The sequence below is a fragment of the Heliangelus exortis genome, chromosome Z (genome assembly GCF_036169615.1).
Source record: "Heliangelus exortis chromosome Z, bHelExo1.hap1, whole genome shotgun sequence".
Taxonomy (NCBI): Eukaryota; Metazoa; Chordata; class Aves; order Apodiformes; family Trochilidae; genus Heliangelus; species Heliangelus exortis.
In genome coordinates this window covers 66,576,950-66,604,546 of record NC_092454.1, presented here as the reverse complement: position 1 = coordinate 66,604,546, position 27,597 = coordinate 66,576,950, and the positions used below count along the sequence as shown (strand labels likewise).

Here is a 27,597-nt window from a genome sequence, read left to right as displayed (position 1 = left end):
AAAGAATCCACTCCAGTGAAATTATGTCAGATACACACACTGCGAAGGAGAGACACTTACTTCTATGCATCTGATGTAAGAACCACCACGAAAGTACTTTTGCAAAAGTAAGTGAAGCAGGAATAAACAAACCTTTTCAATCTTTAGTTGTGCTCAGGGGTGTTCCAGTTTTAGACATTATGCAGCTGCAAGGTGAAAATTAAAAAAAAAAAAAAGAAAAACCAGACAGAAAAAGTCACCTGACAAATGCAGTAAACAACAGAAAGGATAAGAGGAAATTAGAGCCAACACTAGCCCTTCTGATAGTTTTTTGAATAAAGTAAAGCTTAACAACCAACTGCTCCTCTCTCCTTCTGTCTTTACTATAAATACAACCTGAATAAGATCCAAAGTTATGTTACATTTCCCAGGGCAGCAAAACTAAGTATTTTTTAAAATATTATTACTGCTCAGCACAAGTAGAAAACAAAAGCAAAAACATGCTGAATTATGGCAACGGTACAAGTACATTAAGAGAAGAAAAAAAAGGCTTCAGCTTTAGTTGGCAACAGTTATATCACACTCTGCTCATTACAGCAAAAAGTTTAAAGTTAAGTTTATTCTAGTTGCACAATTTTTTCCTGCTACAATTTAGAAGTTTCCTAAACCAGAACTACTACTTCAAATTTAAATCAGATGGGAAATTATTAAAAAGAAAGCAACTCCAATCACTACCCCCCAAAACAGAAAAGAAGAAAATATGTGCCACACACACACTGCACTACTGTATCCAAAAAAAACAAGCAAACAAAAAAATCCCACATCAGAAGAACCAAAAGAAAAAAAAGAATTTTCATATTTTTACTTTTCAGAAAACTATTGGAAATTCTGAATTCAGACTGTTATCATGAGTCTCAGTAAGACATCAGTTAAGATGCTAAGCCAATAGTAATTTCTTCCAGAGAAAGAAAAGACAGATCACTGCACACCAACTTAAAACAATGTCCTGGATTATGTATTTCCTTTCACCCATCTTTTTTTTTACTTCCTGACAGCAAGCAGACAGGAAAATATAGCACAGTGAAGTGGGAAGCCTTGCAGAATCATAGAACTGTCAGGGCTGGAAGGGACCTTTAAGATCACCCAGTTCCAACCCCCCTGCCATGGGCAGGGACACCTCCCACCAGATCAGGTTGCTCAGAGCCCTGTCCAGCCTGGCCTTAAAAACTTCCAGGGATGGGGCTTCCACCACCTCTCTGGGAAACCTGTGCCAGTGTCCCACCACTCTCATGGTGAAGAACTTCTTCCTAAATTCCAATCTAAATCTCCCTTTCTCTTGTTTGAATATATTCCCCCTCATCCTATCATTCATTACCTAGCATCCTAAAAAGTCCCCCATCAGCTTTCTTTTAGGCCCCCTTCAGATACTGGAAGGCTACAATAAGGTCTTTTCAGAGACCTCTCCTCTACAGACTTTCACTTAATAAAAGAATTGAAGCCAACAGTTAGAACTAAATGTCCTGTGTGAAGCTCTGACATACTTACCTTGTTTTCTGAGCCTGGTCATTCAAGCAGTTTATAATTCACATTGCTATCCACCTATCTAACCCATGCTTTGTCAGCTGGTCATAATGATGATGTTGTGGGATCAAAGACTTTACTAGAGCCCAGGAAAAAAACCTCCAATGCTTTCCTCTGGTCCATCAAGTCAGTCACCTCATTATGGAAGGCTATCAGGTTGGTCAAGTGTGATTTCCCCTTTATAAATCAGTGCTGACCACTCCAAATCACTCTCTTATCCTCATATGGATGGATATGCTTTTCAGGATGATTTTTTTCACCATCTTCCCAGGTACTAAAGTGAGACTGACAGGCCTGGGCTTCCCTTGATCTTACTGTTTGCACTCCTTGAAGATACAAATGATACCTGCTCTCTTCTAGCCTTCAGGAACTTCAGGAACTTCACAAAGACCACCCTGCAACTTTGAAAGTCTTCAAGCCTATGATACAAGGCTCATGCAAGAAAAAAATTGGATACCGCTGAACTGCATTAAGACATTATTAAAGACTACGGATGGATTAAAAGTAAAAGAGAATTGTGTTCTTGAGTAACTCAAGAATTTAGAATTTTTTTTTAAAATTAAACTGGCATAACTTATAGGGAAGAAAATATTTTTACTGAATGTATCTGTCAAATAGAGACATTACTGTAAGAAGGCAAAGTCCAATCATCTAGAGATATCAGGAAAGATGAAAAAATGTAATCCAAAAGGATGAGATACCTTGGATGCTGCATGGTCTTGCTATATTTAAGTAACAAATCTCACACTCCACAGAAGTCAAAAACAGTATTAACAATAAAAATCAGAATTGCTTTCAAAATGACTTAGAGTTTCTGTATAACCTTTGCAAGTCAAACCAATTAGAGCTCCTTTTGGAAATTTAGCTTATTCTACGAGCCATTTAAAGCAGAGCCAAACATTCACTCCTACATTTGTCACATAGACGGTTCATCAGGTCTCCACCTGAGGTCTCAGACTTTCCCCACACCTTGAAAATCTAATGACTGATACTGAAAATTAAAGCAATAGCAAGACCAAGTAGCCAAGACATGAGTAAAAGAAAGGGGCTGAATCAGAAAGTGGACTGTGGCTGCAAGGGTGTCCACCATGCAAAACAAACCTCTTAGCATGAGACAGGTGAGAAGCCACATGAACACCCAAGGACTCCCATTGAGATTACAAATACTACAGCTGTAGTCTCTCAGGTGTAATCCACACATTGCAGCACACTCTCTACAATAGTTCTTTGGGCCTCACACCACAGTACTTTCTTCCAAGATCTCTGCTAAGTGAAGTACAGGAGTTCTTTTGTTTCTGAAGTAATGCCCTGTGTACCACAACACTATCAGAATAAGAAGTCTTGGTTGCCTACACTCCTCCATCCACCTTGAAAGCAACAGTAGAAAGCCAGGATCTCTCATCAGACCAAGAAATAAAATAGGTTTGCCCTGGGAGCTACAAAAACAGTTGTAAAAGCAGGACACAATGCATTTGAAAGGCCAAGAGAAAGGACACAAATCACGAAGTACATCTTAGACAGGTACTTGGTTTTGTTCCTGTGTCCCTTCTTCCTAACACGTTGAATCATATTCTAATATGGTCTCAATGAGAGGAACACAGAGACCAAGTGAAGTTATTCAGCATTCCCAGCACCCCACACACAAGACAACTGAGAAGTACTGTATTAGTATTTTGTGGGGCAGAAGCTAGACCAGGAAAACAAAACTAAAGAAGCAGTTTGAAATTTACACAAGGCAAAGCAAAGACAGACGGGAAAGACTCAGAGAAGAGGACAGCAGAGAGATGAAGCAAATGTGTGTACAACCATGTAATACTGGCCTAGCAATTAATTTCAATGATTACAAAACCCATGTCTTAACAGAGAAGAAACACCCTTCTAGTGTAAGCAGTATTAAGCAGACATATTATAATTACAAATAACTTGTTCACAAAAAGGTATGAGAATGAATGGGACCATGTGCCAGCAATGTGTCCTTGCATCCAAAAAGGCCAATACAATTCACATTGGCATCCTAGGGTGCAACATGAAGAGTGTCAAGAGAAGGACAGGAGACGTTCTTCTCCCCCTGTGCAAGGCCACAACGTAAGTACTGTGTCCAGCTCTGGGCTCCCCTGTTCAGGGACAAGGAACTACTGGAGAGGCTACAGCAGAGGGATATAAAGATGCTAAGGAGACTAGGACATCCCTCTTATGAGGAAAGGTTGAGGGACTTGGGTCTTTTTAGTCTGGAGAAACTGAGGGGGGATCTTCCCAACACTTCACAGAATCACAGAATGTCAGGCTGGAAGGGACTTGCAGGATCATCTGGTCCAACCCTTCTAATGTTATTGTTTATATATGTCTCAGCACCCACTTATACACACTTAAGGGGTGGGTGTCAGGAGGAAAAGGACAGTCTTTTTTCAGTGGTGCCTGGTGACAGAACAAGTGGCAAAAACTTGAATGTAGGAAGGGCTACCTGAACAGAAGGAGAAACTTCTTTACTTTGAGGGTGGCAGAGCACTGGAACAGGCTTCCCAGAGAGGTTGTGGAGCCACCAACTTTGGAGACATTGAAAACCCACCTGGACACCTGTGCAGCCTGCTCTAGGTGAATCTGCTCTGGATTGGAGTAGATGATCTCCAGACCTTTCTTCCTACCCCTAGCATTCTGGAATACCGTAGATACTCTCAAATTTCAGTTAAGTGTATCAAAGCCAAACTGCCAGAAACAGTAAGTTCTGCAGCTCAGGTCAACAGGACCAGTGAGAGCATTTTGCCTGCATGGACAAAACTGCATGACATATCCAACAGATCCCAGTGGCAGAAGGAAATAAAGTAATGATTTACACAAGGAGTACCCCAGCTGTAGGTTTCAGGACTAGGCACTACTCAGGTCTTACCACGTGCTTTTCCTGTGTGCAGAAACATCCATGTTACACCTTATGACTAACTCGATAACCACTTGTGTGTTCACCCGTTCAGCTGCAGATGAACACCCTAAAATACAAGGATAAACAAATATCCCCATGCAGATGGTGTTATCCATATGCTAGCATATGGGAAACACCATTAGGCCTGTTTTACTACTGCAGAAGTAAGGCAGTCAAGAAACTGATTCACCAGGAAGCCACAGGGAGTGAGGGACTGAGGAAGCAAATGTACCCGGGACGTATATAACAAAAAAAGCTATTCTTCTGCCCTGTATCACCCAACCTATGAACACAAGTGAGACTCAGATGTCTTCAGAAACGTAAAAATAAAATAAAAAAATTGAAGTGGTATTTGCAAAATGTCAATGAACTTTAAGAAAACCTATTTAAATCAGAGCTGGGAAGATAATTTTTTTTCTATTTTCTCTTTCCTTTTTTTTTTTTTTTTGTGTGTGTGTGAAAGGAAAATTTATCTATTTATTTATTGCATGTGGAACCACTTGGCATCGCCCCACATTCTCAAGTACATCTGAGTGACTGCCTTGACTTGGTTCACTTCGCTGGCACGCAGCCAGGCTCTCTGCTGCTAAGCTACAAGAATGCAGTGCAGCATTCAGGGAAGAGTTATCTCTCCTGAAAGCATTTTGGTATTAGTGTACATTGTACAGACATGACTTCTCTGTGGGTCTGCTGAAATTTTCATACTGCTGATGATGGAGCTCTCTCAGGTCGCTGCACATTTTGGACTGTACAATACTGGACACCAGCTAGCTAGGCTTCCCCTCAGGCCACCAAGTAATGCACTTACGAAACTTCCATCTGCAGGCAGCAAAAATACAAGAAAAAAAACCTAGTCCAGGGGCCTGCAAGCTTACAACTACTACAGTAACAAATCTGCACCAAAATAAGTTGTCACTATCTGGTTGTTTCTATAGCATAATCATGTGGGTAAAAAAAATTATTTTTTTTACAACCATTTGTACCTCCCTTTCATATTGGTTGCTTTATTTGAGTTGGGTTTTTGAGGTTCTTTTGTATGTGTTCTTGTTGGTTGGTTGGTTTTGGTTTACAATTTTTGGCATTAGATTACAAATGCAGGTACACGGAGGTTGGGAGGAGTGCCACGTTTGAGGCTCCCTTGTGTATTGCTAATTTAGTCCCACGTGTGAAAGTGTAATGATCACAGTTTTCTATAGTACATGACTCTTCCCGCAGGAGATTTTAGCTCAGTTACCACATCTAGGTTAAACATGAGTTCATATTTTGCTTTACCTTAATTCTTGAATGCACCTCACCCTGCTTTATCCATTGGAGATTCACCAGCAGAGTTCAGAAAGTTCCCACACGCTGTCCTGTGACACTCCTCGTAGTATCTTGCAGATGTTTCCTTAGAATGAATGCTTTTACTTTCACAACAGCCAATGAGGTAAGAAGGAATGAGTACAAATACAGTCACCATAAAAATTAGCAGTTTCAGTTGCAAGTCAGTTTGGATGACTGATCTGAAAAATGATCAGCTTTAGTGTTTCAGTGGCACTTTTACTTGTTTCAATCACTGCTTTCACAGATTCACTGCTTTCTACCGGTGTGCTGCTCTATCATGCCAAGAGGGGTCCCAAAAAAAAGAAATTATTAATTACCATAAAAGACCCCAGTGTGTGATTTATGCAGCTTTTCACAGGGATCATTGGCAAAAAGACAGAATGTAGTCCCCAGAGCTGGTGGTCTGATTTTACCATGAAATAATTTTTCCATTCCTGCAGTCTCATACCCCATGTACCTGCAAATGCTCAGAGGAGGAGGAGGGACAAACAGAAAAGCCCTGCAGAAAATTACCTTCTTCAGGACATTAGTTGCAATTCTTCTCTTTAATACCTTATGAGAAAGAAGTTCAATGAAAGAAGACCTCCTGAAACTGCAGAGCTCATCATAACACAGAAGATAGTGACTGCTAAACTGTTCAAGGAGTCACAGCTTTGTCCTTCTGACTGCTGGGCACTCAATCCTGCATCCCTACAGCCTGCTCATCCACCCTGTGCATGCACACAACTCCTTGGGCTTCCCAGAAAAGCAAAGGATGCAGAGAACTTTCACAAACACACACTATTACTTGTAAGGAACACTTGGGTCCAACACTGAGCTGGTATCATGAGAGCAGTAGCTGGGCCAGCATCCCATTGTGGGATAGCCACTAGAGGGAAAAGGCAGAAGGTATCACACCTCACCTCTGCTGTCACAAAAACATGGAGAATCCTGGATTCTGCAAGTCTGGAAGCACCAATTCATCTGTATTTTCCCCCTGTCACTGTTCCCCAGTATACCTGGTGTTCTCTTCACCCCTCCCGGGGCCAGAAAGCTATGACCAAAAGAACCCACAGTCACAAAACCAACAATTACACCTCTTAAATTACACATGCAAGGCTATCTCTGAAATGCAGAAGCAGTATTATCACCTCAGTGCCATTCAGTACTGTTCTTCTTTTGAACACACAAATATCTGCATCACTAGTGATGATATTGAACAGGTATCAATGTTGAACCCTTTCACTCATCTGTCATTTTCTCTTCCATCTTTCTCTTAAGACAGTTTTGCAGGTGGCCTAAAATTTTACATTCTCCCCAACAGGTTTATTAGAAAACACATTTTTCATATTTCTCTAGAATTGTTCTGTGAATGCCAAATGGAAGGGACTATGACTAGCGGAAAAGAAGGCTGCAATTTCCTTGTCATGCCTGAGCATCCATGAATGCATAAGGTTAAAGCTGAATTCCTGATCTCCTTTCAGGGGCCATCAGAGTGACTCTGTCAAAGCTCAAGAGCTTTGACAAAAATCTCCACAGTATAAAATCTTTGGCATTTGTTGAAACAGGGGAAACAGCTTGTGTAAAGGAGAGAAAGTGAACTGAAAACAGAAAGAAAAAGAACCAGCAGCCACCTGCAATCATCCTAAATTTCCTTAAAAAAATGTGAGGATCCAGCACACAATTAAAACACCAAACCCAAACCAGCAATAATATCGTAAATTTTAGGAACCAGCATGGGAGATTTTATAACTGTGTCTAAAGTCACAAGCATCAAAATCCCATGGCTGGGCAGGTTAAAAAATAATTGACATTACTCAGCCACTATACCACAGACAAAAACTCAATAGACGAAAAAATGGGCAAACATCACCGTTCCACAGTGCCACAAGAAGAAAAGAGAAAACTTCAGGAGGGAAACAGAATACAGCCGTAGCTTCTTTCTGATAGCTACAGCATTTAACTCTAAAAACACTATCTGTGTTTTCAAAAGAAGAAGTGGAACTGCTTAGAGCAGCCACAATAAAATGCTTCCACTGTAAAACAGGAGAAGTGAAGTTGTTCATAACAATACAGTTCAGTTCAGATCTGGGAGTTCATAAACATTTCCTAATAAAACTCAGTTCTGAACTCATGGAAAACACAACAGATTGAAATAGCTGGATTAAACTGTGGAAGCCTCTGCTTCTATATATCCTGACTGTGTGCCTCAAACAGAAAACCTTATGGGATTCGTAAGTTTAAAACAATATATATATTGGAAGCTAGATTGTGAGCACATGTTCCTAGACACTTAGTGCAGAAGCACACTGTTAAAAAAACTGTCCCTGAATCAATCTTCAGCATCAGTAATGGTTAGTAGAGAGAAAAAACAGAAAAGAGGTATTAAGTGGCATCTGACTTTCCTTGAAGTCTATGAACAAGCAGGTGACATTGGCTTTCTGAACTGCTGTGAGTGATCAAGCAACAGTCAAGCATCAATATTGTTTTCAATGCAGAAAAACATATACCCACACCCCTGGCCCCAGCAGATGTACCTAAATTTGGCCAGTCCATCACCTCTCAGGAAGCACAAAATGAGCATGCTTAGAGCATTCACACTGAAAAATGAGTTTGTGTTGCATCACACTCTGTGGGGCCAAACTTGGTCTGAAGTATCAGATCCAGAGAAGTCTGCTACTGCTAGCAGCAAATTCTGCTGGCTGACAATGACCAAAAGTGGTGGATTGATATTTTCAGACCTCTCCATAATCAGCAGCTGCATGAGGTCTATGTTATTGATTAACTGAAGGGATTATTTCTGGTGTTCATCTGGTGCATGAGGCACGACCCACAGGGCTGGGCTGTTGTTCCTCAAGGTGCAGCATGGGTGTGCTTGCCAGGAATCACAACAGGATGCACCAAAACATGCACCATCCCTTTCCTCCTTGCACAAACCCCTCAGTAATGCAGAAGCATTGCAAGTGGAAAAACAAGACTGGTAATTATATGTGGCTAAACTGAGCAACCATGATGTGAGCTTTTATTGTACACACAGATTCTAAAGATGGAAAATCCTCAGTAAGTAGATAAAAAAAATGCTGCTGTACTACTAATTATGACTTCGCAATGCATGATATATGACTATATAAAGAGTGATAATGTTGCCAGATTACTACACAAACAGAAGATCTGCCTGAGTCTTCTAATCAGCTACAAAGTGAGAAATTAAAATGTGACCAGAGAACAGGGTATGCACCTTACTGATGCTCAGACGATGATGAGGAATAAAAAAGAATCTATTTTAAAATTTAAATAAAGGCAAATTAAGACAAATTGTGTATAATTATAAAGTAAATTCCAGACTAACTTGCATTTTTTATGCTCAGAGTTTTTTAATTGTCTACAAATTTTGTCTTCCATTTGAGGAACTAACCATGTCAAGCAAAATCAATGCAACTCCGTCAACAAAGGAGACAAAATGGAAGAAAAAAGTAGTAGTACTGACTACAAGACTGGTGAAAGAATGAAATAAGTTTTAAACTGTTATAATATTATATTTTAAATGCAATTTGCATATGCACATCAGTTGTGACCTACACTGCTGCATGTAGGTTCAGATCACTTTGCACAGCCTGTGTGTGATGTTTGAAGCTGAGAAGGTGGAGCACAATATTCTTACGTGTGAAGAGTTGGTGTGACATTTTTGGTCTTTAAGCTTTCAGATGCATTTCTAATCTAGTTCTAACCTGCTGCCAGTCTTTCACTTGCTGACATTTCACCTGTTAGCTAAAAGGATTTCCCAGCAACTCCACAAATAAGCCTTTGCCAAATGTCATTTGCCTTGGGATCTAATTATTTTTCCAATAACTTAATTAAGGAGAATGCACTTCTGTTAAAGCATACGGTAATATTTAAGGATCTTACAATAGTTAGCAGAGAAATGTGAAGAGACTTCACTGTGTGGGTTCTCTTCAATAATGTGTTGTCCCACCAAAATCTGGTTTTATTACCATCTGTCCCAATCTTCTTTTAATTACTTTTCAGTCCAAGATATCCAGGCAGTGTCTTTTGTTGTCTTTTGTCCTCAAGCATGACAGACACTCAAGAATGGAAAACAACAGATCAATCTCCAGTTCCTGACCAGAGTCACTTGTCATGGATTAAGGCAGCCAAAGGTTTAATGTTAAATTGTTCAGTGGCACCAATACCCGAGAGGAAGGCACGTCAAAAATAAATTAGTTCTACCTGTAGCTCACTTCTCAGCTGGGTACATTTCCCACTTCTTCAAAGTTACAAGCTGCCTGCTTCCTAACAACACAGCAGAAATCTACATTTCCAAGAATCAGAATGAAGTGTGTGCATTTTGGCAAAACAGCAATAAACACAGCAACCAGATTTCCTGTTTTTCTCTATATCCCCATAATGTGCTCATTGCTAAGCAAGCAGGTAAACACAAAGCACCAATTACAAAAGTTCAGTCCCTGAAGAGATCACAAGAGTTATACTTTTCTATTTATTAACTGCCTGTTGCCTTGGTCCAGAAAGCACATTGTAAATTCACTTTCACCATTCTGCATAAGGAGCCTGAGGCAACCACTTCAACGCAGCTTTTCCTAAGCCCAATACTTGTTTTTTCAGTTACTCCTTAAAAGCACATCAAAACATCTTGAACCAATGCCTCTGCATAATATGATCACAAACTATACCATCTGATGGTAGTGACCAGATGACAGCAGAAGCAGTCTTTATCCAGGAAAGTAAACAAGAACTAGTTACTCTGAAGCTGTCTTCATGCAAGAACCATTTAGAGACTCCCTCACAAGCAGGTTTTACAAAAACACCCATCTTAACAGTACTAGTATCTTAAAATTTTCCCACTGGCCATCTTTTAATTAGCAGCTTCTGTTGAAGGTAGTTCATCCAAAAACATAAAGGAAAAAAAAAAAAAGGCACTTTTTTTTTCTTTTTCTTCTCAGATACTGAGAAGACAAGTTCAATTATTATTTTTTAAATGCTGTGGGAAATTTCTAAAACATGGGCATCTCTGGAAGGCCTCTGCACCAGGACATCCCAGGGAGTTGCAGCAGTGAGATTAAAGGACAACAGTGTACCTGAACGTGCAAGCTATCTTTCCAGAAAGGTAAGACCACTTTTCAGCCATCTGATTTGTATAACAAGAGGGATGCTGAACAACATGGGGCTGTTCTCACTCCTTACAAAACTAAGAGATTAACTTTTAATTCTTTCCAACTTCAGAGAAAAAATGTTTACACACCACTGATGAGTTTTATATACACACTGCACAGCAGAAAGGTATAGCAGAAGCTGATGGTGGCATATGCCTGCCCTATTGCTTCAGGGAATGTATGTAAAATAGAGAGGGTTTGAGCACTGTGAAATCACTATGTCCTTTTTAAAACAAATACAGTGCTACAGCAAGCAGAAAAATTCAAATAATTGGATTCTGCTAATCTGTGGGGACATCAACTTAATACTGCATTTAATTTGGCTAGGTGGGAGGAAGATTATTGTAGGCAAGATACAAAGAATAGTCTCTTATCAAATCATGTAACATTTACAAGCTTAAAGACACTAAGACAGTTATTAATAACCGTATCAGAACATTTCCATGTATTCAATCCACAGTTATGAAAGAAACCAAACATATAAGCCTCCTCCCTATGCAGACAATAATAATAATAATATTTACATTCCTCTACTCTCTTACTTCCAATAGTCTTTAAAAAAAAAAAAAAAAAAAAAAAAGAGATCTGTGAATTTGCTGGATAAAAAAGTGCCACTCTCCTATGAAACACTGCAGAAAGCATATTTTTCAGACATTTTACTTTACTTTTGAAAGAGACTGGCCAGTCATGGTGACAAAGCCATTCTCTTTCCATGTTTTTTGAAACAAAAGCTGAAACTCATTCTCATCAAGTCTGTCGTTGTCACAGTGCAGGACTTGTTGAAAGCTGCACTTGTTTTCAGCCTACAGTTTCTGCAGGAAGAGTCAGTCTAACTGGTATCAGAATCAAAGCTTTTCACATGTAGTATTTTCATACCTTAATTTGCTGTTTTGAAACTCAGCTTCTTCCACATCGTTGTTCTTTCAATAGGTCTTTTTTCTCTGAAATGTGAAATCAGAGTCGGTAGCAATACCTATGTGGCATTTACAGAAATCTTCTAAAATCTGAGGGAGATCGAAATGCTTTTTTTGAAAAATAAAAACTCACTCTACAAATCATTCAGTATCTGAAATATACTCAACTTGATCCCATATTCCCAGAATATCAATTGATTCATGTATTCTTCAGTTTGCTAATATTAAGAAAGGTACTGTACTTTTAATAGAATTTATTCTGAAGCCAACAGCATTCTGAAGGGGAAAAAAATACACTAGTATGTTAATGGAAAAAAGAAAAAAAAGTCCATTTTGTCATTGCAATTTTTTTTTCCCAAGCTCTTAATACTTCAGTATTACAGCAAATCTTAGGAAAACATTTGGCATCTTCTGGAAAACAGTGCTATGGTTCCTGAAATACTTTAATGTCGCCTCATGATGGACTGCTGGAAGGGCACAGCAGCACCAAGAGAGCTTAAATGTGAAATCATTCAACTGGTGGACTTGTAGGGAGATATTTGCCCAAACCTAAAGACATTTGTTGACTGAAACAGAGTCTCTTGTATAGGCAAGTACTGCTCTGACACCCTCCCCACTGAACTCTCACTTCGCAGCATAGTTCTTACATGGCATATGATGTGACAAGCAATATTTAAACTGCTCATAACTAAAATTACAAGAATCTGCAAACTAAGGAAAACAAAAACTATTTGTTCTGCATGTATGTTCCATGATCTTCAATTACTTAACTTAAAGAAAATGCACTGCTTTTTCAAATACCCACTCAAAGGATTCTCTCCTGATTAATTCTTCCTGTCTCACTCATTTCTGTAATTCTATACACATATCACCCAAATGTCTAAATTACCTAAGTAAATAAAACCCAAACTAAAAGAGATTATTTTTTTCTTCTCTCTCTTGGATAAGAGAGATTTGGTTCTTCAGAAATTGGCACTAAGCTTTTTTTTTTTTTCCCCTCAATCATTAACACACTGTGTAAATCAAAGCAAATTAAATCTAGGCATTATTTTTACACTGACAGTAGTTAATATGTACAGCACTGAGTTTTCATTATCATCTGATTAAAATAACTTTCTCTTCCTCTGTTAGTAAACTGAAGGTTCACAGTTTATTACTTTACACCTATAAGAATATGAGCACATTTTATTAATAAAAGGTACTGATTGGTTTTCAAATATTTCCCTTTTATCTTGTGATTGATCAGGTTCAGTTGCTGAGGGAATTTCCCGTACACCTTAGAAATCCTTTGTGTCTATATGAGTATACAAACAAAGGTGTATTTTAATGAGTAAACATCTGAAAAAACTACTCATACTCAAAAGCTTTATTTGACATCATATGAAAAGGGAATGGAATGAAGATATCTTCGGATGATCTTCCTCAAAAATTCAGACTAGGATCCCACAAAAAGAAAAAAAAAAACCTTGAAGGGTTTTTATAGCAGTCTACTATTGTTACAAACATGAACATAGTCGATGTTTAAAGAAAAGCAAAATTCAGCTTCATTCCCTGTAATTATTTTGTCTCTGCACCACTATATGTACTTACAAACAACCCAGACATTCATCACTATAAAAGCACAAGATACCCAGGGAACAGATACGGAAAGGCATTGTTTTCACACAGTTCTCTTCGTCAAGCCACAATTTAGCAACACTGCCAAGAAACAAATGCATTAAGCCAATCTAAAGCAGAAAGAGAAATGTTAGTGTTCAATTTAATCTAAGGAATCCTCCAGTATTTCATTTATTGATGCACACAAAACCATGACTCAAAGCAACAGGCAAGAATGTGACAAATATGAAAAAACTACAACCATCCCAACTTCCCAGAGTTCACTTGCTTATCTGAGGTACCATCTCAAAAAGGCTGCTTTAAGCACACAAGTATTTGTTCTAAATAGGCAAAGAAGCACGAACTTAAGACAAGGTTCTGAGGGTTCCTCACAAAGTTCTCACAGCAAGTGGAGGTGCTGGTTTTCAGGACCTGATTTAGGTCCATCTCCCTTTCTTGCAGTCAGCAGGAAAAACCTGCCAGCAGTTCAAAACCACCCTCCTTATGGTTACCCAAACTCTCCCAAACCAGTTGGGACACCTGTTTGGTTTCTGCTGTTCAAGGAGGAAGGCACAAGGACACACCAGAAACAGATTCAAAACAATCTCCACCAGCCAGCAAATAAGATCAAGAATTTACATGAGGCAAAGGGAGGTGTGGGGTTAAGGTACCTGATCTCTATCTACACTGAACAGCTACTGTGTCCTTCTACTCAGAGTTATGCAATACTCTGTGAGTATTTAACCACCCGCTCGTTGGACACAGACATGTCAAACTGCTCATCTTCCTGAAGGGGGAATTCGGCAGTTCACAACCTGTGAACCATCGCCCCTGATGGGGACTTATCCCACCAAAGCATCCGGCGTTCCTCACCCCAGGAAAGAAAGCCACTCCAGATCTCCCCTGAGCACTCTGCCACTGTTTCCACCTCCAGTATCATCAGCTTTACAATACCTGCCAGGCTAAGAACTTCTGCTGAATGGCACAGGCTGTAAATCAGGGCACACGCTCACTCTCACCTTCCAGACACCAGCCCGGCTGTCGGTGGTGTTCCCACGGGGGAGTCGAGATACTGGTACCACTCACTGTGCTCCTGGAAGAGGCAGCAGCCTCACAGGTGCCCAGGGGCGTCCTCAGTGAGTTGGTTCCTTTTATGCTTTTCTGGTACTCAGACCCTCTGTTGGCTCTGATTGGAAATTTATCACAGAACGGTCAGCGTCAGGTGACCTAACTAGTTTGTGAGATGTTACGCACAGGGCATGCAGACACTAGGGAATAAAAGGGAGTCAGGGATGAAGGAGGAGCCATCCGACGGGATGGGAAAGCCGCTGGCACTGACATTTTCTGAGTTCTCCTAGGAGAGCTCCAGGAGCGGCACTGACCTCCCCGCCGGGGCAGGGGCTTGGGGACCGCGGGTGGTCACCGTTCTCCCCACGGGGGAGAGGCCCCCCCGGGGGCCCCGACCGCCGGGGGGGCTCCGACTGTTCCCACGAGGCCATTCCCCCCTTGCCCCCCTTCCCGCTACCCCCGGTGGGTACCTGCTTGTCCAGCGCAGCATCCTTGGAGCTGCTGGAGGAGCAAACCTTGGGAGCCGGCACTCTCTCGCAGTTGCAACCCTCCAGCATGTACATGCCGGCAGGGCGGGTGCTCTGCTCGCCCTCGAAGTAGAAGAGCACGTTTTGGTAGAGGGCGAACCACTTCTCATGCCAGCGGTTGGTCTCCGCCGTCTTCTTGCTCAGGTAGCCCCGCTTGGTGCCTTCCTTGCGGGCCAGCAGAGCCAGGTACAGGGCGTGCCCCTCATTGTACCGCACGCTCTTCTGCATGGTGGCCGGAGGCTGGGGGGCCGGGGGGCCGGTGGCCGTCAGCCTGCAGCCCACCGGGCTCAGCGCAGCCTCCGCGGACCCTTTATTTCTTCCCCGCACCGACGGGCGGCCCCCGCCGCCCCCCCTCTGCCCACCCCCCGGGGGAGGCTGATGGTGCTAAACCCGCCGCGGCATTCCCCCCACCTCCAAATAGCCCCCTTCTCTCCCGCCACCCTCTCCTTCCTCCTCCTCCTCCTCCTCTTCCTTTCTCTCTGCCCGGCCCTCGCCTCTCCGACGCCCCGCGGGAGGAGAGGGGGCGGTGGCGGCGAACTGCCCCCCGGGCAACTCCGACGTGACGTGCCGTGGAGGGATCAGCTATAATCCGCTTTGGAGAGGCGATTTAAAGAGCAAAGTCGCCGCCGCAACTCCCTGGTCCCTCCCTCCGCCCGGCGGCGGAGCCGCCTCCCGACCCACGGCGGGGGCAGTAAAGAGGGGGGGAACGACACGGGAGGCACCGCACGGGCGCGGCTGTGGAGATGGATGGGGATGGGGATGAGGGGTGGGGTGTGGGGGGGATGGGGAAGGAAGGAAGGTCGGATGGGGCTCCCGAGGGCAGCCCGTGCGCTCGGTCTGGACGGGACGGGGAGGGAGGGGCTGGGTGGTTCGGGGCTTGCGTTTGGCTTCCCGATAGTTTTCGCCTCTTTGGAGTGAAAAGCTTGGGAAGCGTCAGGGCCGGGCGAACGCGGCCGCGGGAGCCGGCAACTTCGTCTGCGTGCTGCCTGGCATGTGAAAGCACAGCAAGAAGTGAAACCCAAGTGAGAGGCAAGGAGGGGGAGGCGAGCCTTGCAGGAGGTCTCACCCCGGGGAACTACGTGTCCGCACCTTCCTGATCGTCCGTGTTGCGAGCAAATAACCCGGCAGAGACCGCAGGGAGCCTGCCGTGTGTCAGAATCAACCCAGGGATCCCACCTGGCTGCTGATGCCGCCGCTGAAGCTGCATCGAGGTGGGGACAGCCTGCAGCTCCCGAGGGTGCGGGGGGATGCGTGTGCGGGGACAGCTGGGAGGAGATGGTGGCTCATCACCTCCCGAAAAGCAAATCCGGGAGGTGCGCGTGGAGAGGAGTTCCTAAGGTTTATTTTTACACCGAGTTTAGTAAGGCGAGCAGCAGGCAAGGATTTGTTTCTGCAATCAGGACAGTGAAATGAGGCAGGGGATGACGTTAATTATAAAAAATAAGCTCTGCCAAAGGAGCTGATATCAATCATGTTTTTATATAAAGCATAAGCAATATGGAAATTTCTTCCACCTAGAGGACTCCGTGCCTTTAATTTCCCAATTTTTTTAACGTTCTTTCATGAAAGGCATTTGAAATTCATTTGAAAATGCATTTTGCATGTGTAGCTCTGTCTCTTTTGCTTCACAGAGTCTTATGAATAAGGAAGAAAAATTATTCTCTTCCTGACTGTCCAAGCAAAAATGTGAAAGTTACAATATTTGGTATGCTGTATAATGCACAGAACCAGATAGAAAACATTCCCTGTGTGATCTCTGGCAGCAATTACAACTCTGAATGTTATTTATAGGAATTGGACCCGTGTGGAGTTTTAAGGCTCTCATTCAGTGAACACAGGACTTTGGATTAGAAGCAAACAGATGTGCAAATCCTGCTGGGACTGGCTCCATATCAAGCAGTTTGAGCTTAACATGTAATATCCAGGGAAGTCCAAGTTTGGGATGGGGACTGAGGGTCATTTGGATGATTTGCATGTATGTATTTGCATTCATATCCATGCATCTCAATGACAGGGTTCTTACTTGCATCTTTAATAAAGTTTCATTCAGCTAGGACTGATTCCAAGTCAGAATTAATTCCACGTGTGAAATTTCATGGGACACTGTACTTCTGGATGTAATCTCGTGGCAAGACAGTAAAACCCAGGGAAAGAAGCAGACTGCAACTTGAGAGTTTTCAAATACTTCAAGTGAATAACTAGTGGTTTCCAAAAGAAACACATTGTATATCATGACTAAATGCTGTAATCAGAACCCATCTTTGCCAAGGTCAGGTTGCAAGTTTTTGCCATGAGTTATGTAATTTTTACATTAATAAAGATTTTTAATAAAACAGAACTTATTTATGCACCATCTAGTCTTTCAGAACACCTGAGACACACAGTAAAAAAAATGACAGGAGTTAAATCTTAACCTCAAGATGAAGATAAGTTTTCCTTTTACTTCTCTTAGGCCTTTGTCCTAAGCTGATAATGTTGAATATGTCATGGCACAGCAATTCATGGGAATTACAGGGCATCTAGTGTTCCTGTTCACTACAGTGAACACTGATAGTGTTACCACCGGTTTGTCATGAATTTCTGTGATTTATTGGTCAGTTTATGATTTAGTTCTCTCAATCATACTTTCTTTACTATTTGATTATTATCATAACAGCACAACTGTTTCATAATTATATTGTTTTAAATACCTACTGCATATATATATATGTAACTGTATGCTATCTAATACATCTAAAGACATGTAAGTAAAGATATTTGTTTTCTTAACTTTTTTAATTACCAAGAAAAAAGAAGAAGTTTTTTGTGGTTTAAAAAAAGTATATAGGCCAAATTAATTTGTATGAACATGATCAAGTTTTATGTGAGAACTGATGTAAGGGGATCTCCTGATATAATTTGTTCCATAGGGCTCTCAAGAAAAGAACATAAAGATGAGCACACTATTTTTCTATCTTCCTTACCCTTACTTTTTATGTATTCTCATTCCAGAGGATTAATTTCTATAACCACACTCTCAAGAATTGTGTCATTACAGGCTCCAACGAGCTTTCTGTAAAACTATGGTGGAAAGTTGTGGTCACATATCTGAGAATGTTATGTTTCTCACACAGCTGAGAAAATCTAATACATTTAGCCTACATTTATAATGAAATTTCCATTGGGAACTAAGTCATTATATTTTGTTTAAAGCTTTCATAAATAACAAAATACATGTCATGGTGTGGCAGTGCAATTGTTGATTCTGATACCCAGAAGTGACCATGAGATCTTGGGGGACAACCACAGCTCTTCTGAGTGACAGGTGCCAGGAAAATCTGTTTCAGAAAATATGCAAAATTTAGGCCTCTGTTCTGAAAAACACCTAGGAAAAAAGTGTTATCAATGTAATGGTAATAAAAATTGATTAAAGCAATGGAGAAGTGTTACACTATTGTTTCTGTGTCTGAACTTGCATGTATTTATATTATATATTTGGAATGGTTGTCACATTTGCTGACATAAAGGTTTACACTTTGAGGCGCAGAGGATGTTTTGGCTATCTGCTAGGTATTTATAATATTCATCTAAAATACAGTTAACAGCAATATTTTTATATTATATGGTACATCACTGGTATAGTAAGGCCTGTGTCTTGAAAATAACAGGATATTCTCATATGTGTGGAAATGTCATTTACTTTTTATCATTCTCCTATTAAATGACTACAAACAATTTTGTGCTTGCTTAATCTAGCTTTTGATGTGATTTGAGAAGATTCACTTTTCCAATTTTATCTAGACACTGGAGGGTTTGTCTTGGCTAAGCAACTTTGAACGACTGTGTTTACCTGGTCATAGTAATTTATTCCTTATCGTTGCATATTTTTTAGCGACTGGAAGCAAATGCTGGGTTCAGCATTTCTGTGGGAGAGATATGTCTACACCTACCCCTCAATATTGTGAGTGGAACAACTGTTCATGAGATCCCCTTCTTCCCCCCTTCTTTGGGAATCCCAGGCCAATCCCTCCCAGGTCTTCCACAAAGTGGTAGTGAGAATAATTTGATAGCAGCCCCATGCAAAGCATGAGTAGCACTTATGTTCACTTGTGCAAGGCAGAGCATTTGGACCCAATTTAAGCAAAAAGAACCTGGAAGATCTATGTGTGGCAGAGACACCTTGTTACAACACACACAACCTTTGCAGATCCACAAACACAGATTCACACCATTTGGAGACTCAGAGGAAAGGATTTTTGCTGCCATGTTACAGGGCAGAAAAGAGACCCTTTCTTATAGTGGGAGACCTTAGCAGAAGGCAGGCAACTGCAGACCATTTACCTGTTATGCAGGTGAAGATATTATCATCATGGTTTAATCCCTAAGTCTCTTTGTGCTAATGTCTGCATAAACACAAGACAAGGATCTGTGCCAGGAACAACTTTCTATAGCATAAGATTAGGTCACCAGGGTCAGTCAAGAGAAGCACAAAGACTAGTAAATGCACTGCTTGTTGTGATATTCAGTGTCTTCAGTACACAGTTAGTGTGCTGGTTGCTGAGGTTTGGGGAGAAGAGCAGCAAAAGAAGGTTTTAGAAGAATTTTTGCAAGAAATGGTTTGGTATATCTGTAGGGGTCATAGTGGAGTTCTTTGATGTGGTCAGGGAGAGCACGGAAAAATACGAAAGGATGATTGAAATAATGGAAAAAAAATGCATGGCAGAAGCTGTCTCACAGGCTGGAGAAAATCAAAACAAAAACAAAAACAAAAACAAAACCCCACCACCAAGCAAACCTGAAAAATAAAAAAAACCTGAAAAATAAAAAACCAAACCAATAACAAACAAAACCCTGAGAAAAGTTGGAATCGAGGGACTCGATTAAATTGAAGAAATAGCACTGTTTAGTTAGAAGGCAAAAAAGAAGTGGGTTATGGAAGAATTCAGCCTGTTTGGTAGACTGATGTTAATGAGAGCATAGTATATAAAGAGCAGAGGAAGGCAGTGTGAGTAAGTGAGGGCTGAGAGTATCTGGGGAATTGAGAAGGCAGCACAAGGATCCTAACAGCAAGGAAGAGAGGAGGGTGGCACTGGGAGCTGAGGATAGAGAGAGAGTTGTGGAGAAAAGACAATGCTGAGCACAAGAGTTGTGCCTAGACAGTCAAGTTTTTGGCAAAAAAAAAGTTGGAAACCACCTGCAGAGATCCCAGAGGTAAGGGTGAGACTTTGAAATGAGACCAGCTGATTGAGGATGGTTGTTAGGCAGTGATTTGGGAGTGGAAGAGGAGAGCTGGGCAGTCATTTCAGCCCCTGAAGTGAAGGGGTTAGACCAAGGGTGACACAGAAAAAGAAATCAACATTTCTGATGTGTAAATGCTGATAGTCCAAATTAGTGTGAAAATCACATGGGGAAGAAAAGGCAGAGGCAGACAGCTTTTCTCCTTAAGCCTCTTTTCAGCTGGTCCCTTTACCCTGGAGGCAGCAAAGGTTCCCTGATGGGGCTTAGAATGGAAGAGCCAGTGTGCAGCTGGTGGACCAGAAATTTGAAGGCATTCTCAGTTAACTAAAAATTCCAGAAGTATTTTATGTAATACAGATATAACAAACATAAACTAAGAATCAGATCTGTGATGCAAAGCATAGTGAGAATAATATTTTAAAACTTTCTTCACATGGCTAAGATTTTCATACTCAGGCACATACACACGTGGGGGGAATATGATTGTCAGGGCTGAGCCTTGATTTTTAAAGTTTGATTGCTCTTTCTTCCTGTTCTGAGATCTGTGCAATGACAATTTCACAGACCTTGTGATTAGTGTGGTGCCCTTAAGAAGAGCACTGTCCTACAGCTCACAAATAGCCAAAGCATGAAACTGTCTCAACATTCTTGGGAAACAGCTTAAATTAGTACTTTAAATGTTCCAAAGACATTGGCATGTCATAACACAGATTTCATAATGTTCTCCAAATGTGAGTCAAGAGAGACAGCCTGATGAGTGAGCTCTTGGAAGAAGGGGTTCAGCAGACACTAGGCTATGATTACTATAACTTTCAGAAAGCCCTTGGTAACTAGGAAAATTACTTTAGAATTAAGAAGATAGATGTAGTAGGATAAAATTTCCTTTTCCTCTTACTCAGTGTGGACAGAGAACAAATGCAAATTACTTCTTGATTATTCTGTCAAGATGCTCTCAAACACATTGGCACAAAAATAGGAAAAATGTGTAAAATATTAAAAGCATTCTCATTTCTTGGGAAAATATAAGCCCCACAGATTGGAAGAAAGATACAGAGAGAGAAGCGTGTGCCATCTGGAATAAGTAAGTAACCCTGGGAAGAATTTGTGATGTTTACAAGGCTCGATACTGATAGAATTCTATCCATCTGGCATAAAGCCTGCAAATAATCTGCCACAGGGGTGCATAATTCAGTAGAAATAGGTTTGATAAACTAGGAGTAACATTCCCCATCGTCACCTTGAGAGAGACATTTAATGTACTGTGCAGCTGAACAGCTTCCAGAAGTAGAGCACCTTACATTGTAGGCAGGCAGACCCATATACCCTAAAAATCAGTTTTATGGGAAATGGAATCCACTGTTCTCTTAATAGAAATCAAACATTGCAGAGTACCCCATCACATCAAGACCAGGTGAGACTTCTAAGACTATGCCTTTTTATGAGAACATTGCATTTATGTTTAATACAGAAGCAATACATTGAAAATCATTTTAATGAATCCATTCGGATGCAGCTGGGACTATACAAACACCTGGAGAAAATGTATGTAACCACACACATACAAAAAATGATCTTAAAAGGCTGTAGGCATAGCAGCCCTGACAGCAGCAACCTGAGCCAATGTCATCACCCCACACATGCAGGCAAAAAGGTACCAAACAAGAATCTGCCTTAACACAAGGAAAGAAGTTAAGCTTAAGATCCAGTTGCTGTTTGTTTTGATGATTTCTGTTCAGGTGGGAAACAGGTAGCAGGTATCTGTAATTTCCAGCCTGCTGTTTCTAATGCCCATTTCTCCTATTACAGATTTACGTTGTTCAGATTCTCAGCTGGTAAACTACAAAGGTGCTTGGGAGTTATGGAGTGTACTTTTTTTGGGGGGAGGAGGGGGAGGTGAAAAGGAAAAGCAAGAAAAATTGAAAGAACAAAGGAGAAAAATAACTCAGGGAACATAACAAAAATTTTAAAATGTAACCAACATCAAGCTACAGTTATATTCAATACCACATAAAAATGTAAACAAGTAGTAGAACGCTTTCCACTGTAGAAGTATATTAATTGCACTTTATAGTAATGCATAGATTTTTTTAAACAGAGCACAAAAATAACATTTACTGTGCTGTCCCATGCTAAAGTGAGTAGAGGCCTTAATGCCCATAAAAATACACCTCATCATTTTTAATGCAGAAGTAGTGATTTATTTCACATCAGTTCCTCTTGAATGTCTATTAAGCATGTAAATAAAAAAAAATTTATCATTTAAAAAAATAAAATTAGTGTTCACTCATTTGTATGGCTATTATTTTATTTTTTAGGGTCAGCTGTATTGCTTGGGTATTTACACAACCTTTTTACTAAGTAAGTGGTACTGAGGGAAGTAAAATGTATATTTATTGCAATTTGAAGTCCTGTTTTCTTATATTGATAACGAAGTTAGATGTATAACATTCAGAAATTTTAAGTAAGCTTATTTCATGTTTGAGTGACATTTTTTTTACCAAAGAAAGAAGTAATGTGAAAATATTCCTCTTGTTGATTTATATTGCTATTTTTATTTTTTGCTGTGCTATATAATAGCTTTGGGGAACTAAATATGAATTTCTGACATATATGTAGATGTATAGACCAGTTATAGCTATTGAATAGTAATTTTGTCAGATATTTGAAAGAGGCTTATTAGGCAATACCTCAGTCTTCTTCATAAAGAGCAGCAAAGGTCAGGAATGAACACATCCTGTAGGAATGTGATCCTGCAGTATGGGGGAAGTGTAAAATCAAGAAGCATTTTCCTAATTTTAAGTTGGGAGGGATTGGGGTTTTTTTTATGGGTTTTTTTGTTTGGGGTGGTTTTTTTGTTTGTTTTTTTTTTTTTTTTTTGAACCACCCCTGTAGAAAAATCACCACCAGTATCAGTATGAAGAGCTCATGATACCTTCCTGGCATGGTTCCTTGCTTCTCTTCCAGGTCACTGGCCTTAGAGATGGCCTGTGGAGGGAAAACACATCCTGTGTACTTCTTCATGGCATCTGGTGTCTTCTGACTTCTTAGAAAGTTTTAACTTGTATCCCAGAGAAACAGCTACTGACATTTTTGACAGAACGTGTTCATATGTATGTGAGTTTGATGTACACTTTCTTCATGTGGATTGTAATTATCTTTATTAGTTATTTATGCATATCTTTATCTTTTAAATGTTACAACCACTGGGTTTAAGTAACATTTTTGGATACTTCACTTGTCACCACTTACTGATATAATTTTTATATATGATTGAACTTGTTCATGGTATAAAACCAGATTTTATTCTTCCAGAGGGTATGACTTTGTGTTTCTGTGCTACTCATCTAATGCAAGCTGACAAGCAAGGAAACTGAAAGAAATGAAAATGAAAGGTCTATAGTACAGGACACTGGTGTACTTGGCAGACACAGGATGTATTGAAATTCTTTTGATAAGAGGTTTTTTATATGCTTCTCAGGTAGCATCAAAAGAAGGCAGCCAGCTTGGCTGCATACACTGTGGGGTCTTTGCCACTGTACTGAAAGTTTTCCAACCTATTTTTCAGAAAAGCTTTTAAAATACTCTAAGTGAGGTAAGTGAATGGCTCATCAAATTAGTAATGGGATACAGAGCTTTATGCCCTCAGGTTTCTGGTTCATATTCAGTAAAAGGCAGTAATTAGGACGAATCCTGCTACACGTTATAGAATTTCCACTGGAGTAAATGATTGCTCATTTGTCTCTGAATTGTTCTCTGGTATCTCTGGTCAGCAGGCAATGTAAATGAGTGAATGCAGCCTGCCCATTTCTAGGAAGTTTGGTATCACAGACAGCTATGGAAAGGGGAAGAGAAATATGGAGGAGGTCAAAGTGCCTGATACCTCTGTCAAGTCACGTTCTCTCCCAATTTACAGCCATCTTCCTCTGGTGTAAAGTTGTTTGGGTTTTTTTTCCTAAAAAAAAAAAAAAAAAGGAGAAATGCTTCCCTGGGGAATCCTACAAGTGCAAACAGGGTCATGCTGGTGCATTTAGCATCTCATTGCCCCTGTTCCAGCCCATCTATGGCACTAGTGATGGTACTTAAATGACCAGAAGATAGCATTTAAAAATAAATAAATAAAATTTGCTCAGCATTTTCCTGTTCCTTGCTCTGTAGGCAGGAATGAAATGAATCCTACATGATTAATCCTACCTACATGCTTGCAGGAGCTTTAGGCAACCATCACAGTTGGACTAATTTTGTCATGTTGCAGTTGCTGTGGTTGCCAGAATACTTTATAACTGTGATGAAAGATAGGCTCACATTTGGTTATGTCACATACATGTGCAGAAAAGAGTGGTTTTATAGTTCTATGCCACTCCATCTTTTTTTATCAAAATTCCCTTCTTCTACAACAGTTAAAAGATACTAATTGCATAAAACTAGAAGCATCATATATGATGAAAGTTATTACATAAAAAGGCTATGCAAGATAGATGAAATGTATAGAATTAATATTAAAATAATAGTTCTGATTTAATTTCTCTTTGCAAAATTTTATGCTGTGCTTTCTTGAGATGTTGCTCTAGCTTGAGCTGAGCTGTGAGCTTTACATTGTCAGCCTTACTGGGATATACTTTTTCAATTATATAAGTCTATTAACATATATACATCAGAATAGTTGTTAAAATTAGAAGTACTAGGATAGCTGAGGAGTAGACAAGAAAAGGAGTTACAGGAGTTTGCAGTACAGGAGTTTGGCAGACAAGGATGAAACAAAATTATGAAATAACAGCGTGCTGGTTTCATTCAGACTTCTTAGAAACAGTCACTGCTGTCATTCTCTCTGCTATTTTCTTCCCAGATACAGCAAAACTCTTCGTAAAGAAAATATTCAGGAAAGATAAAAAGTCTCAATGCGCCCATTTATTCTGCTACCTCTAAAATATATTTTTCTGAGCTAACCTTCTTAATTAATCAAATAAAAATACACCTATGCACAGATTTCCTGCAGCGTTCATCTATCCAGAAAAAATGAGCAGAAATTTGACTCTATTTCCATTAGAAACAAAATTTTATTCCCTAAACACATTGTTTTTATTATAGTCAATTGCATTGAAAGTTTTGGCTTAACACAGTTTGTGATAAAGGCAATCACATACTCGAAATCCAAACAATTTTTTTAAAATACATCAGTGGAGACATAGTGTCATAATGCAGCAAAGCATGTCACATATGGATAGAAGAGTTAAAACTGCTTCCTGTCTTCCCCCAGATAAATCAAGATGTGTCCACAAAACAAGTGTATGATCTGAATAACATATCTGAGTCTATTTTGAGACCTTTGTTGTTTTGGTTTTTTTAAGAGGAGACTATGAAGACTCAAAAGGCCCAGAAAGCAAGATCCTCCTTTTTTTTTTTTTTACAACAACCTCTATTTTATAGGGTTGCATAGAAAAAACAGACTGTAGTCATCCTTGATGTGAGAGGCAGTGCTGTTTCTTCATCTGTGTCTGAAGAGGCACCCCAGCTGGCAAAGGCACTTGCTGCATGTAGCAGCTCTCCCACCCCTCTCTTACAACCAAAGCATCTTCAGCGGCACCTCCTCCAGCTCTGCACCTTACAAAGTCACACAAGTTTCTGCAAGCCTGACCCTGCCGTGGCTTATGCTTCTTGGCCATGGATACCCTGAACGTGCAGCCCCAAGCAGACCTTTTCATGCCCTTGCCAAGAGGTCTGGATGATGCTGCTGTGTCTGTTCCCGTCGGCGTGTGCCGAGCTCCTTTGGTGCGGATTGGCGGCTGCTGCGGCGCTGGCAGGATGAGCACATGATAGCAATGGGATGCTGCCTGGGACTAACTGCTAGTCCTGACTGAAAGCATGCAGGTTTCAGGGCTCTCCTGGTCCTAGGAGAGCCTACATTTCATCAGGAATGAAATAGAACATATGGCTCTCCCTCCAACTCCTCTGCTTCAAATTCTTGAAGGGGAGTGACACGGGTAACTGAGTTCAGCAGACAGGTTTATCATTTAGGTAGTACTGTAAGGAGACAGAAAAGATGCACATCATCAAATTCGAGTCCTAAAAGCATTGAGGACCTTCTGTTTTATTCTGTTACAAAGCTGTTTAATTTTTTTTCGTACTGTGGTTAAAAAAAAAAAAAAATAAATCACACACTCTCTAGCTTTTGAGAAACGTTTTTTTTCAGGAAACCAGTCTTCCCAACTGCTGAAATGAGTGAGCTTGCTACAAACACAAACTCCCTGCAAAAACACAGCGATAGTAGTACACGATGTAGGAATATATTATTCATTAGTGTACGTATGAAACCCCACATGCACACAATAACTAGGATGCCATTAAATCATACAGCTTGGAAGGACTGAAAAAGCTAATCCTTTCCAGCAAAAGCCAGCATCTTCTCTGATCAGTGTTTATCTTCCCAGGTTACACGGTCCCCAAGACCATATTTTCCCCAAGTGCTCCACACCATCTGTTCGAGTGATCAGCTAACCTTACCTTTAGGAGTTTTCCCATAATGTTTAAGTTGAATCTTTGCTGCCACAAAGCAAAGCCTCTGTCCCTCCATAGCCCCATGGGACATGGAGAGCAGCCTGGTTCCTGCTTGCAGCAGCCTTTTACCTTTCAGGAGGCTGTCGCCATGTCTTCCTTCCTCCAGGTTCAACCACAGCACAGACTTCCCTTGGCCCTGTTTCCAGGCAACCCATCACTACCCATCCCTTCTGAGGTCTCACTCCATGAGGTCCATGGTCTCTCTTGATATGATGCCCACAGCTGGACCAGGCGTTCACTACGAGTCTTCGCCGGCACCGAGGACAGCAGGAGGGTGATGTCACCTGTCTGGCAGGATGCACTCATCTGAGCTCCATCCAATGTCTGCCTTTCTCACAGCAGCATGGTGCCATTGACTCATATTCAGTTGATGATTGATGACAAGCTCTGGATCCTTTTTTTTTTTTTTTTTTTTTTTTTTTCCCCTGCAAACTGCTACCTAAACCAGATTGTAGGATGCTGTGAGGCTATAAGGCTTGGGGGAAAAAAAAGAAAGAAGAAGAAAAAAAACAAAACCCAAAACAACCAACCAAAAACAAACAAACAAACAAACAAACAAACCGATTTCCAAACTGTTCAGTTTTGGGGCCCTGCAATCAGTTTCCTCAAATTTTTAAACAAATGTGTGGCCATTTCACAGGAGGGGAGAGCATGGAGAACAGCAGGACCAGTTTTCTTGGTAGCACAGTTATTTTTCTGGAAAAAACAGGCTTGTGGAAGTGGAGCCTCAGGCAACCCAGGTTTGCACATCACTTCAGGTACAATATGTCATTCAGCAA

The 27,597-nt window shown here is 40.7% G+C and overlaps 1 protein-coding gene across 6 annotated transcripts in view; it reads right to left on the bottom strand.

The window, feature by feature from the left end:
• RASGRF2 (Ras protein specific guanine nucleotide releasing factor 2) overlaps positions 1–15,697 on the bottom strand; it is a 121,283-nt gene extending 105,586 nt beyond the window's left edge. For 2 of the 6 annotated variants that reach the window (XM_071732220.1, XM_071732219.1), the window contains exon 1: positions 14,993–15,387. In XM_071732220.1, the coding sequence (XP_071588321.1) occupies positions 14,993–15,277 (285 nt within the window). In that variant the 5' untranslated portion in view covers positions 15,278–15,387. Of the gene's footprint in view, positions 1–14,473; positions 14,657–14,992 lie in introns of those variants that run through there. The other 4 variants (XM_071732218.1, XM_071732224.1, XM_071732223.1 and 1 more) reach the window with 4 other exon arrangements.
• Positions 15,698–27,597: the final 11,900 nt, after the last annotated feature.